The 12,416-nt window shown below is 42.2% G+C and overlaps 1 protein-coding gene across 1 annotated transcript in view; it reads left to right on the top strand.

Moving 5' to 3' along the window:
• Nucleotides 1-12,416, top strand: part of KIF11 (kinesin family member 11) — a 29,372-nt gene that overhangs the window by 15,684 nt on the left and 1,272 nt on the right. Inside the window, exons 8-21 of the mRNA XM_053388744.1 lie at nt 11-253; nt 1,165-1,260; nt 1,427-1,515; nt 2,584-2,671; nt 3,224-3,412; nt 4,283-4,490; nt 4,649-4,821; nt 5,508-5,630; nt 5,913-6,071; nt 7,074-7,201; nt 8,248-8,527; nt 10,208-10,430; nt 10,545-10,675; nt 11,797-11,910. Of these exons, the coding sequence (XP_053244719.1) occupies nt 11-253; nt 1,165-1,260; nt 1,427-1,515; nt 2,584-2,671; nt 3,224-3,412; nt 4,283-4,490; nt 4,649-4,821; nt 5,508-5,630; nt 5,913-6,071; nt 7,074-7,201; nt 8,248-8,527; nt 10,208-10,430; nt 10,545-10,675; nt 11,797-11,910 (2,244 nt within the window). The remainder of the gene's footprint in view (nt 1-10; nt 254-1,164; nt 1,261-1,426; nt 1,516-2,583; nt 2,672-3,223; nt 3,413-4,282; nt 4,491-4,648; nt 4,822-5,507; nt 5,631-5,912; nt 6,072-7,073; nt 7,202-8,247; nt 8,528-10,207; nt 10,431-10,544; nt 10,676-11,796; nt 11,911-12,416) is intronic.

Raw genomic sequence — 12,416 nt, 5'->3', positions numbered from 1 at the left:
TTGCTTCCAGGTTGATTTGGCAGGAAGTGAGAATATTGGTCGTTCTGGAGCAGTTGACAAAAGAGCTCGTGAAGCCGGAACTATCAACCAGTCCCTATTGACTCTGGGAAGAGTCATTACCGCACTTGTTGAAAGAACCCCTCACGTTCCATACAGAGAATCTAAGCTCACTAGAATCCTGCAGGACTCCCTTGGAGGGCGCACAAAAACTTCCATAATTGCTACCGTTTCTCCAGCATCGAGCAATCTGGAGGTAAGGTTCTTGCCTTCAAACTCTGTTAGTGGCTGAAAAGTACCTTGTTTCAAAGATAACTTGAGTGATTGGGTGGCCTTCCAAGACTTCATCACTGGACTCCTAACCTATTCCAGGGAGACTCTGTGTATGCTGCAGGGTACGGGTTAGGGCATGCTAATCTAAGCCTTCCTACAACATTGTAAAACTGGCTCAGAACGTATAGATTGCTGTGGATGATAGGAGATAGGATGCTGGTAAAGCTACAGTGTTTGGTTGATTAAGGAGCTACATTAACTTGAAAATTCTCAATTAAGTAAGGTTCCATCTCCATTGAGCAGGAGGCTTAAAAAAATTAATACAAAAAACATTAACTATCACAGAATTGTATCACTATTAGAAAATGATAATAATGATTTCTACCACCTTCTCTCTGACACAAGCAGGGATGCCTCCTCCAGGAGGATTTCGAGAAAGTTAGCCTATTAAAGCAAAAACAACAGAGTCACATGGCACCATAAAGGCTAACAAAGTTCATAATAAAATTAATTTTTTTAATGGTGCCACAACTCTCCTTTTTCTTCGGAGTTGGTGGTTGCTGTGACATGTGTATCATCTGTATACCAATTTTCTTTAAAATGCATGTTATTTAGACATACACAAATGTGCAGATTTTGTCAACTTGAAAACTCAAATGATTAGTCAACCATGATTTATTTTAAATGGAGTTACAGCCCTAGAGCCTGATGTAGGCAGGGCTGATTAAAGTTGGTAGGATGCACAGCAGATCAGAGTGAGAAGCCATTTGTATATACAGAAATTCAACTTTCCCCATTGGGATTGACTAGTGGAGATTGATTATATGTTTATAGGAAGGCTCTTGCTGAAACAGAAAACACTTACCTGTCACTTTTATATCTTTTGTACAACAGGAAACTCTGAGTACTCTTGAATATGCCCACAGGGCTAAAAATATCATGAATAAGCCTGAAGTGAACCAGAAACTCACGAAACGGGCACTCATTAAGGTTCAGTATAATTTAATTATGTATAAGTTCTCTTCAGATCTTACCTACTGCATTGCAGGGCAGATCTAGTTCAATTAGTTGCAATGCGAGATCTGTTGAGATTGGGGTTTGCAAAGGCCAATCAGCTTGGAGGATATGTAACAACACTGTACTGATGTTTCAACAGGAATATACAGAAGAGATTGAACGTTTGAAACGAGATCTTACTTCTGCACGAGAGAAAAACGGTGTCTACATTTCTGTGGAAAACTATGAGTGAGTACTTTGAAAACAGCAAAGCTTGGCCACTGTGGGTCAGCATGGCATCTTCGTTTCTTCCTCTAATCGTGAACTCAGGTGGCTAGTGATAATGGGATTGGTGCCAAAAGCCAAGAGGGAGGCTTCAACATGAGAGGATTTTATACAAATCCAATCTATTTTTAAAAAAAATTAAGAGTACCCCCCCCCAAACAGCCCAGTGAGAACAGGCCATGCTCAGTAGCTAATGGATATTGAGCGATGGTTAGAAAAGAAGAAATAGGAACATGTGCGAAGGAATGAAATGGAATATTATTGAGGAGGGCTCAGCTAACTAGAACCGTGAGTAAGGAGCACTAATGGTAGAAGGTGAATGTACACTGAGATGTTTTGTTTCGGGTCTTGCTTATATCCTCTAAAAATGAACTCAGGTTATTGAATGCCAACAGGGTTGGAGCTGCAACAGTGCCATTGAGGCATCCGCACGCCCTGGTGAAACCCGAGGAATGCAGAAGAGTGAAACGCTTCTTTAAAAATTCCCCAAAATGACAGTAACACAATGATGACCAAACATGTTCCGTGGCCTTTGACAGCCACAGATTGCTGAGTGTCAGTTGGAAAAGGAAAGGTGGGGGGGGGGAGTATGAATCGACCACTGTGAACCCCTTTGCAGTTCGTACCATCTTGAAGGAGCATGAAGGTGATACACTTACAACGTTTTGTTGCAGGTTCTGCTTGTCTAATATGCTGCCTAGGCAACATTCCTGTACATAATTATTTTGTTTTAAGTACCACACTCCTATCTATATATTAGAATGCCTAAAGTACAGTATAAGTTACAGGCCACTTGCACTTGTTTAATCTCAGAGACTTCATTGTAAATGGGCTGCTCCTATATATTAAGAAGAAATCTGTATCAATAATTAGTGATAGAAGAAATTTAAAATCATAATAGCGTTTAAACAGGGAATTTCCAGATATGTCTTTCTTTCCTTGCTCTTACAAATATTTAATTGTCTTGCACAGGCAGAGTCAACTTGTTCAGTGTTCACCATACGTAATTTTTTTAATTTTTTTTAATTTTAGTGCTCTTAATGGGAAGTTGACAGTTCAAGAGGAACAAATTGCAGAATATATTGATAAAATTGGCGCAATGGAGGAAGAATTGAAAAGAGTAAGTTGGTAGACTGTTATTAGCCTACGTGGCTCCTTTTGGGAGGAGTAAGGAGGGGTAATATGTTTACATTCTGAAAAAGCTTTAGAATAGCTAGATGAAAATAAAACATCTTCACATTGACATGTTTCCATCTAACCAACAGCGTTCAGCATGTCCAGGAATGAACAATGTTGGTAAGAAAAAGGAGACAATAATGTACTTTACTCACTTGATGCAATATATTTAAAGCATTGTCAACTTTTGTTCACGTGAAAGCTTTTCTGTGAGATGCAAATTAAATTTGTTGAAGCTAGTGTAACGAAGCAGTCTGACAATATCTCCCTTCAGATGCAACAACAAACCATGGCTTGCTGTTCTGATAATCATTAGCAGCAAGCTTTTCCTTCCCTGGGTCCCTTCCTTCAGGTGGTCCCGCCCACCTGACAAAGTTCACCCATAGGTGGAGAGAAATAAAGTGTTGGGCCAAAGATGTTCCCCACCCCTGCTCTAACAGCTCATAGTATTTCTTTCAAGTGTTTTTTAACTGTTTTGGATTACTTTCCATTTCAGGTCACTGAGTTATTCACAGTTCATAAAAGTGAAATGGAGAAGTGCAAGACAAACCTGCAGGTTAGGGAAAAAGAGCTGGAAGACACACAGAAGCACTTGGAAACAACCAAGGTTCTTCTTGAGGAAGAAGTGTATATAGCATCAGCTTTGGAGAACACAGAAGAAAAACTTCATGGCACTGCAATTAAGGTTAACAAAATTCACTCTCCCAATTTCCTCACCACTAGCACTTGAATGGGCAATACGCTTATAACGTCATGATTATAACTTACGCTGTCTGCGCTGCATAGGTTTTCAGGCCGCTTTCAAAATCTTGAAGTGCATCCCAGACCATAAGAATGATCTGTTAATGATTTGGGATAAAAGTGGAAGAGAATGGTCTACTTCTCTCATGAAGGGCATCCAGAGGGGACTGAAGCTTCAACACCCCACCCCTTCCATCTCTCCTTTTATTTTGTTTGGAAGGTCTTTTTTGTTTGCTGCTGTTTATGCACCAAGTGTGTTTTAGCACCATGCCCTGCAGCAAAAGGCACAGGGTTGCCTTGGAATGAAGCTTTGAAGTTGCTAGGAAATAGTGTGTTCCCCAGCAGGCTATCTGAACTCAATAGCTCTTTTCAACTTTCACTTCTGGACCCCAGCAATTCCATGCAGCTTGGGCCACCTCTAGTTACAACACTAGCTTTTTCATATGTTGCATGTTGGCACTTGCTTAAAAATTGAGTGTTGGACTGCACTGCAGAGTCTGCCCCTGATACCCAAACACTAAACTTCTTAAACGTAGGGATTTAATATGACTGAGAACACAATTGTGCGAGAGTCCTGACTGCATGGAAGCCATTTGTGAGCAACTGTCCATACACAGGTTTTCCTTTGGGTGCTCACACTAGATACTATCTTCTACAATTTGGAATAATTGCTTGTTTGATTTGAAGGTTGCTTAACATTTGCGACTGGACTTAACTGTCAGGGGACCTTTACCTTTTTAACATCACCTAATCTGTACTGATTTTGTAATCAGTGTGATGCGAACTGAAAACTGTCAAAACCTTTCTGCCTTAGCTGCTTAATGCTGTTAAAGAAACAACCACAGATGTTTCGGGTCTGCATGCAAAATTGGATCGTAAAAAAGCAGTCGAACAGCATAATGAGGAAGTCCAAAAGACATTTGCAGAACACATGAATGCCTTCTTCTGCGATATGAAGAACTCCATCAATGAGAACTGTTGGAAACACCAACAAATGCTGGACTCTTACACTTCTTCGGTTGGTAAGTGCCTCAATTAATCTTTCTGTGCAGTAGTCATTCAGAAGACCTCCCTTCCCCTGAAACTGAATTTGGAGTCAGACTTGTTCCTGAAATCTTGGGGAAGACTGTCCTGTTGAGAAGTGACTCACTTAAACTGTGGCGCCCATCTCTCTCGGTAGGTAATCTTCTGTCTGCCAATTCTTCAGCTTTTGGAGTTACTGCATCAGCTATAATTTCAGCGTTCGGCTCTCTGCAGGAGATGGTTTCCACTGAAGTTTCTCTAGCTTCTGAAAAGATACTGAATCAGGAGTCTCTGACATCTCAAAATAAAAATGATCTCCGGAAACTCTTAGTAAGTATAAGTGACATGGGCAGCAATTATTGAATTGTTTCTGTAAAATATCCTGATGGCTTGAAATGGACAGTTGTGTGGAAATGTAACTGATAATGGCTCTCTAAACCAGGGAAGGAGAAGCTCTGCAGTCAGCAAAAGAAATGACGTGTAGAAGCCACTTACTGATGTTTTGAATGGTTCTCGTTCAGCCTCATTCCCAGCCATTCCCTGTTCCTTGGCAGAGTGGCATCAGGGAAGAAGCTAGGAAAGAATATAGCCAGCTGCTGTAGGGAAAAAGCTTCTGAGTTATAACAGAAAACAAATAATAGTCATCCAGCAAGTGATCTGCTGCAAATGACCTATCTACCTCATTGCGACAGGTGAGGTACTTGGTCATTGGGCATCTTGGGAGTTGCCTTAGCTCTCAAGCACAGTCTTGCTCAATCAGCTGCCACCCTTCTGTAAATCCTTGACCATTCTACCAGACTGCAGTTTAGTTATAGTAGCCATTTTCTGGAGCCAGGTTACAGCTGCCCTCGCCTTAATTTTTGAGCCAACATGGCTTTTGAACAAGAAGCCATTGGTGGTTTTGAACTGTAACATTTCCTTTTCCACTTCCCACAACAATCAGTTTTCTTACTGAACTCAAAATGATTTAAAGTAGAAGAACTGTCTTATACCCCACAATCTACTCTTGGTTCTAGGAAGAGCACACATCAGGATTGGACCAAGCCTTGAGGAGTCTGTCACCTGTGTTGAAATTTGTTCTGAATCTGAACTCTCAAGTTCATGATAATTTGCATAAATATTCATCCCTGGCTGAAAAGGTAATTTCTGAACAGCTTCTGCCATATCCTGAACTATTGTACTCAAGTATGTGCGAAAGTTTCTTTGATATAAAATATATATAACAGCAACATCAATAATATTTTAAGAAAGTATCTAAGCAAGGTAGTGAAATGTCCCATGCTTTGGCGTTGTGAATTGATGGTGCATTGTGTGTGGATGTGTACAGAGATTGTGTGGCTGGAGTAATTTTTAAAAACCCTACTACAAGTCCTAACATTGGTGTATTTCTGAACCTTGATCTATCATTTTCTTGTTTATAGATGACAGGTTATAGAGAGGAAATGACTATATTCTTCCAAGACCATTCTCTTGCTTTGAGTAAACTACAGGAGGACATTTCCCAGAAGCTGGCTCAACTTCAGCAAGATTGTGAGAGCTTACAGGAAGAGGTGGTGTTGTCTAAGGTGGCCCTTAAAAAGGTATCTCTGCTTTTTGCAGCACAATAAGGAATAGGCCAAGTTAGTCTCTGCAGGTCCTCAATGTAATCAGACAGAGGCAGGCAGAACTGTGACCATGGCTGATAGGCAGACTGGACTGGTGAGGGTTGTTGGTTCTGGTGCCCTTCACCTTATGTTTCATTGCACAAGCATTTGCCATCCTGTAGAGGTGGGGAAAGTCAAGTTGCAGCTCTCAACTTCAGGTTCCATTTAAATGCCGCAATATGCAGGAGAAGGGCATATAACACAGCATATTTGGCCCTTTTTTGTGTTGAGCAATCCATACAAGCCACAGTTCTTTGTATGGGAACTGGAAGTTTATCTGTTATTTCATAGTGTTCATTCAAGAAATAAACACTCATTTGTGCACCCTGCAGCTGGGGGCGGTGTGTTTCTGTGTACTTCACTCTCGTATGCTGTGTTCCCTCTGCACCACTGCCCTGCCCCCCCCCCATTTGTAACAGGGTTAGTGTGTTGTGCAATATGGCCTAGATGCTTCTGTGTCATGAATTTCAACATGCTGCCATTGATACCTTCCTGCACAGCAGTGTGCAGTGAAACCATGTGAGAGCCAGCTGGCTGCATCCTATTTAGGTAGATGAAGGAGTTGAGTGTTGCACTCCTGAATGTGCATCTGAGAGAGGGAAACAATGAGGTGTTAGCGTGCATAAGAGGGGGCATATATTCAACGAAAAGGAGACTAATAGTGCTGGAGAACAGTGTACTTAAATATAGGTTCCATTATCTGTAGGAACAGATGTTATTTTTCGAATATGCTTGTCAGCCTAATGTACAACTTGTGTGGTGCAGCAGGTAACTGTCCCCATTCCTAATTCACAAGCTCCTGTCGAGCGCCTGAAGTTCCATGCAGCAGAATATTTAAAATGTTTTCCCATGATCATCAAAAAGTACACTGGCTTTCTTTTTATGTTGTGGCTCTAAAAACCAGTAGATTTGTGTTTTAATTCTCTGCATTTGTTCTAGGCCTCTTCCCAGCTTCTTGCTTCTCTGGGCCTGCTAGAGCAAGAAACCCAGCAGAATCTAAGTGAAGTGCTGGAGAAAGGTGAAATGGTGAAGAAGAGTATTGGTGCTGCCCAAGAAAGCATAACCTTGTAAGGAAGCTCTTCAACTTGCTTATCGCTTAAATGTCTCTTAAAGGCTACGCACATGTTCATTAGGCTTACCCTGCAATCATTTTGCAGGTAGGCTATGTAAGAGTTCAGATGTGTGAGCCTTCTAAATGTAGAAGTCTGATTCTAAAAATCTCAAAACCTAAGCATGCTTGAATGCAGCACCTAGTAATAACTGACTGACTTATTGTACATTTTTTGGGACTTGCATTAATTAGTTGTGACTGCTATGAACTTAGTAATGAGTAATTCTGGGAGTTGAATGAATAAAACTTAAGTTTAGGACTGCTTCCAAACTATTATCAAATGGTCTAAATTAGTTTCTGAACAATGTGGGTGCCTGACCTATTTTTGTGGTTAGTTGTCCAAAGGTTATATATTTAATAAAACATAAAATCAGAGAGATGCTGGTAGTTGTAAGCTGTGGTGTGCCTGCTGGATGAATGAAATAAAACTTCGTGTAACAGTTCCCGAAGGTTCTGTCTTTTGCTACATTCTTCAGCTATCCTTAAGGATACTCATTGATGCTATCTCAATGAAACACTGTATTTATGATTAGGCTTTATCCTACCGAGGGCCCCCAAAATTACTAGTTACTGTATCAAGAAAGGACTGCAGCTCAGTGCTTTTGAGCACTCATTCACTATATAAATGCAGGAAAGTATCCACAGTAATAATGTGACCTGTTCAACACATAGGAAGTGATAGCCAACGCAATAAGCCTGCTGTGTGCCATGAAAAGCAAGTACAGTTGTAGCTTAGAAGTTGAATGAAATCCGTTCCGGAAGTCAGTTCGAAAACCAAAGCATGGCTTCTGATTGGCTGCAGGAAGCTCCTGCAGCCAATCGGAAGCTGCAGAAGCCCTATCGGACATTTGGCTTCCCAAAGAACGTTTGAAAACCGGAACAGTCACTTCGGGGTTTGCGGCATTAGGGAGCCAAAACGTTTGAGAACTAAGCTCTTTGAAAGCCAACGTACAACTGTACTTGGATCAAAAGTTTAATCTATTACTAAATCTGTTAATACAGGCAGACAACTGGCCTTGTCAACTCTACAACTTTGCAGCACAGCAGATTAACACTGCCTCTGAATGATTTTTCACAAGAGATCAGGCAATCCAACGAAGAAAATGTTCAGATATTGCTGGAATCAGCCAGCCACTGCAAGGACCTGGACAGGCTCCTGAAAGACATGTGCCAGGAAACAAATAAGTGGAGTGAAATTGCGGCTACAAAGATGGACTGCATTGTTGATCAACAGGCAGCCTTCCTCAGCACCAGAAAAGAACACCTACAAAGAATCTACAAGGTTACTTAGCATCTTACAGCCCAATGACAGACTTCCTAAAAGTACTGTACCACTTTAGGCCATGGGTGGAGAATCTCTTGGGGGTAATGTGTTGGGTGGTCAGGGGCAGTGGTGCGCTGGGCCTCCTGTTTTTTCTTCTTGTTGTTGTTGTGTGCCTTCCTGTTTCTCCACCCCTTGCCACCCACATAATAGGCCAAATACTGTAGGTTGCCCACTCTTGCTTTAGATAGACAAGACCGGTCTGTGGTAGCATATATGTAACATCTTGGATTGGATAACATTTGGGTGTAAAAATTACTTGATTCTCAATCGAGAACAGTTTGAAAGGCTGGGCCCATTCAACATCCGGTATTTGGCTGAGGTTGGGGAGAGTTGCCCATCTTTACATGGAAGAATTCAAACACATTTTGGGCCCCTCTGCACTATATGTTTAAAGCAGCACCATACCACTTTAAACAGCCATTCCTTCTCCCAATGAATCTGGGAAATGTTAGCTAGTTAAGGGTGCTGGACCCTCTACTCCACTCACAGAGGTATAATTCTCAGAGTGGCTTAATAGTTAGTCCCTCTTCTCTGGGAACTCTGGCAATTGTAGCTCTCTGGGAAGAATAGAGGTCTCCTAACAACTCTCATTTGGCCACCTGATATTGGTGAAGGCAAATGAAGTTGCAGTACCCTTGCTTTGAGCTCCGGTTGTGCCAGGATGTGCAATGGAACGATCATTTCTGTGTGCAGTGTGATGTGCTTTCAAGCACAATATAGCGCTTTTAGAAAATGTTTGCCCTCTGGCCTGATTCTGGACCAACTTTTTCTAGTCAACCTTCCTGCCGAAGCAACAGGACCTGGTTCACATGATACATTAAAGCATAGTTAAAGCAAACTAGGTGGTTCAGGGTGAGCATGCTGGGGCACATTGCTGAAATTGGAGTGCTTCATTCCTTCCCCACACCTGCTGCTGCTCCCTTTTGCCCCAGCCCAATTTCTGTGTCTGTTAACACCCTATACGCTGCTGCTTATAATTTGACAAAGAAGTCAGGAGATGTCTGGGCAGTGCCACTAGTGGTTTTCCAGAGTTTTAGAAGCCTTTGTAGAGGAGAACTGGCAAAGAAGAAAGCTTAAATATTTTTGCTACCTGGAAGCTAACTTGGTTTTCTGAGAACATGGGCCTTTGTATGTATGAAACCAAGCTTAAGCCCTTTTTGTCCAGCATTATATTTATTAATTCCACCTTTTGTAAAGAAAGTTCCTAGTATTAAGCTCATCTAGGAGTTTTTGTGAATTAATTAGAAAAAAAATAGCTGTCATTAAAAAAGACCTGTTATGTCTCTCTGAGTCCCATGGTTTCCATTTGACTGATTACAGGCGACTCCCCACTTATGTGGGGATTACGTTCTGGGCTCCCCATGCATAAGTGAAATGTGTTTAAGTGGAGAGTCTTTGTGATTCAGGAGATGATTCCCTGACCCTGAAGAGGATGCCCTCTTCTGGCTTTGGGGAGGGTCTCCTCAGGAGCCACAAGGACTCTACAGGGTGCTTCCCACTTCTGGGTTTTGGGTGCCATGTGTATGTGTGGTGTTTAGATTTCTTACAGTGGTTAGTAGGAACTATATGATAAAAAATGGAAATGTTTACCAGTTGCTACAACTCTGGAGTGTTTTAAGACTTGCATTTTGCTTTCAGGGTTTAGATGAGAATTGCAGCTCGTCAGTTGCTAAAGTCACGGACCATATTGCAGGACAAAAAGATACTGAAGCAGAAGCCCTGAAGAGGCTCCTTGACAGGATGAGGAATGATAAGAATGTGCTCCTGAAGCAGAAAGAGATACTCCTTGAAGAAACCGAGGATGGGTCAACTCGCATTAATGGCTTCCTGAGGGAGGAACTTAAAGTGGATGTCCCAACAGGTATTTGCAGGGAAACGATGAGTCATGGAGAGATCCAAGTGTGAAATTTAGCAGCTTTTCTGTGCCAAAAAACGGCTGTTTTAGGTGTCACTTAAACTTACTTTTCTCCTGAAGGAGCCACCCCAAAAAGGAGAGGATACCAGTACCCAGTGACAGTTGTGAAAACAGAACCTCGCGATGTCCTGCTGGAAAGATTAAGGCAAAAGCAGACAGAAGTCGCAGCTACGCCCAAAGCTCCTGAAAAGGTATTTGCGGAAGTTAGAAGCGGGGAGGAAAGATGCTTCTTCAAATGTGTAATTCTTAATGGCAGAGATACAGAAGTACCGTATTTTTCCCTCTATAACACACAGATTTTTTCTCCTAAAAAGGAAGGGGAAATGTCTGTGCGTGTTATTGAGCGAATGTGTGGTCCCTGGAGCAAAATGGCGCGAGTGGAGGCAAAAAAAATCAGGCAAAAATCAAATCGCACGTCTCGGAGAAGGGAAACCTGAAAAGAGGAAGCGGCTGCTTTCCTGCATTCTGCCTCAGGGTCTTACTGCCCACCCTCCTCTGTTTCCTTGCTGTGTTTGCTCAAACGGAACAAAGAGCAGGGAAAGCCCCTCCCCTCCAGGCAAGCAGAGGGGAAAGCAGAGTGTCGTCTCTGTGCTCCGGTGCTGCTGAAAACATGCAGGAGGGAGAGAGAGAGAGAGCTGGCTGGCTTGGGTGGGTAGGTGAGGGAAAACTTTTGCCTTCCTTTCCTCCCTCCCGTTATACCCCTCTCCTGCATTCTTAGCCAGCTGCTTCTCTGCACACCCCTCTCGTGCTCCTTGTCCCTTCTGTGTTTTTCCTTCCCTCCCCACTTAAAATGTGGTTACAAAGCATGGATCCACAGGGATTCTCAGGATTTTTGCATTGGGTCACCCCAAATTCACCATCAGATCACATGTCTGTGGCCACAGCATGAAGCACAAAAATGATACATCCACTGTTTCATTCAGAATGTTTTTTCCCTTGTTTTCCTCCTCTAAAAACGATGTGCGTGTTATGGTCAGGTGCGTGTTATAGAGCGAAAAATACGGTACATAAATAGAAGTGAGATATCTACCTATCATCTATCTATCAATCATACTGCCATATGCCTGCAGGTCTAGGGTTGGTAAGTAGCTGTAGAGCAAGGGGGCAAACCTTTTTTAAGGGCCACATACCAGTGGTGGGCAGGGCTGGAGGCAAAAGTGCACAGCGCAAGGAATGAAAAGTTTTCATTTGTTGTGTACTCATGAAACTAGCCTGTTACACAAAAGCACCTCCTTTCGGCTGTACATTTAACTTTATGGCGGGGCTTCTATCTGTATTCACTGATAGAGCAGGCTTACTGTTGTGTTCCCAGGATGATTTGGAGGAGGATGAGGAGGATATAATAGAGACCAATGGGAGCCCGCTAAGTGAAAAATCCTTCTTGGAGACAAGTGTGTGTATCAGTGGAGGAGTTCCTTTCTTCCAGGTAACTGCTGTATTTTCTGTAGAACAAGAAAATCACAAGGTTGTAAGAATCTACAATTTTGTGGGGACTAATCAGAGCTAGGAGATAGCCATAGTTCAGTATAACAAGCACACTGGAAATGTAGAAGATTAGGGAGGTAGTCCTTGAACTCACTGGGACTGACTTCTGAGTAGATAGGCCTAGGACTGTGCTGTAGAAAGTCTGGCTTCTCACGAAGAGGTAAAGTGAACTTGAATGTGTACTTGCAGTGGTCCAAAACGAAAGTGGTGCAACCTTGTACCTTCAAAGCATCACACTTTCAAACCAAAGCCAGAATCTCTGCAGAATTTCTAGCAAAAATCCTTAGGCGGCATAAGATTGTAGAAGATTTTAGATAGAATTGAATGAAGTATGGAATTTGGTACTGGGAAGAGAGTTAATCTTGAAAAGTAGCTTTCGTTTTTAAAAACAAGAATCTTACCCTTATTGGCTGCAAATAAAACTTGGACAGCTGCTAAAATCAGGCA

The sequence above is a fragment of the Podarcis raffonei genome, chromosome 5, assembly GCF_027172205.1.
Source record: "Podarcis raffonei isolate rPodRaf1 chromosome 5, rPodRaf1.pri, whole genome shotgun sequence".
Lineage (NCBI taxonomy): Eukaryota > Metazoa > Chordata > Lepidosauria > Squamata > Lacertidae > Podarcis > Podarcis raffonei.
Note: the sequence above shows the minus strand (reverse complement) of the source record. Positions and strands in the feature narration are given on the sequence as shown.